Source organism: Volvox carteri (genome assembly GCF_000143455.1).
Source record: "Volvox carteri f. nagariensis unplaced genomic scaffold VOLCAscaffold_90, whole genome shotgun sequence".
Classification (NCBI taxonomy): domain Eukaryota; kingdom Viridiplantae; phylum Chlorophyta; class Chlorophyceae; order Chlamydomonadales; family Volvocaceae; genus Volvox; species Volvox carteri.
In genome coordinates this window covers 380023-380933 of record NW_003307633.1, presented here as the reverse complement: position 1 = coordinate 380933, position 911 = coordinate 380023, and the positions used below count along the sequence as shown (strand labels likewise).

Here is a 911-nt window from a genome sequence, read left to right as displayed (position 1 = left end):
GGAGGCAGGCAGGCAGGCAGGCAGGCAGGCAGGCAGGCAGGCAGGCAGGCAAGTGCGAGAAAGCTTTAGTGCCCTAGGAGGAGAAGGACGAGGAGGGCCCACTGCAAACACGTAGGCATGTCTCATGTGCGGCTAATATGTGCATGTATATATGTATATATGTATGTGGCAATTGTGGTGACAACGCATGGGTCATGTCCAGGCCGCAGGGCGCAACACATACATACATGCCTACATACACACACACACACACACATACCTGTCCCCTGCTGTTCACGTCCGCCCCTGCCTCCCGCAGCACCCGCGCAATGAGCGGGTTGCTCTGCCTGCTGCCCACGTGGAGCGGTGTGTCACCCAGCTGGGTGTGAGGAGGGGAGGGGCGGGGGCGGCGGGAGCCGGGAAGGGCGGGGACAGCCCGGGGGGAGGGTTAGGAGGGGAAATGCGGGGGACTAGTAGAGGGCGGCAAACTGCGGGGAGGCCCAAAGCTGAGCGACCCGGAGGAATCACCCCGCCATGACACATGAGCCATGAACCTTGATCAATCTGATATTTCAACAAATGTGAAGGAGAGGGCTCCCTAGTCGTGGTCAGACAAGTACCCTCGTGCTCCGCGATCCTGACGGGGCCCTCCTCATACCCCACTACACCTCACCTCACCTCACCAGGCCTCAGACTGGCCACTGCCACCACTCGGCCCTCCCCCCAAACTCCCCAGTCTTCTCTCCTACACCCCCCAGGTCTTCCAACGCACCCTGGTCCTGGCCTCCACATCCGCTCCCGCCCTGACCAGCACCTCCACCAGCACCACATTCCCGCGGTAGGCCGCACGGTGGAGGGCCGTCCAACCGCTCTGAAGGAGATAGGGGGGCCGGAGCGGGGACCCGAGAAGTTGGTGCAGGGGGCAGGGGCAG

General features: G+C 62.8%; 1 protein-coding gene across 1 annotated transcript in view; it reads right to left on the bottom strand.

Moving 5' to 3' along the window:
- Window positions 1-259: 259 nt before the first annotated feature.
- VOLCADRAFT_99597 (uncharacterized protein) overlaps window positions 260-911 on the bottom strand; it is a gene marked incomplete at both ends in the record, with an annotated part of 4540 nt that continues 3888 nt past the window's right edge. The window contains 2 exons of the mRNA XM_002958277.1: window positions 260-358; window positions 752-850. Coding sequence (XP_002958323.1) covers window positions 260-358; window positions 752-850 — 198 coding nt within the window. The remainder of the gene's footprint in view (window positions 359-751; window positions 851-911) is intronic.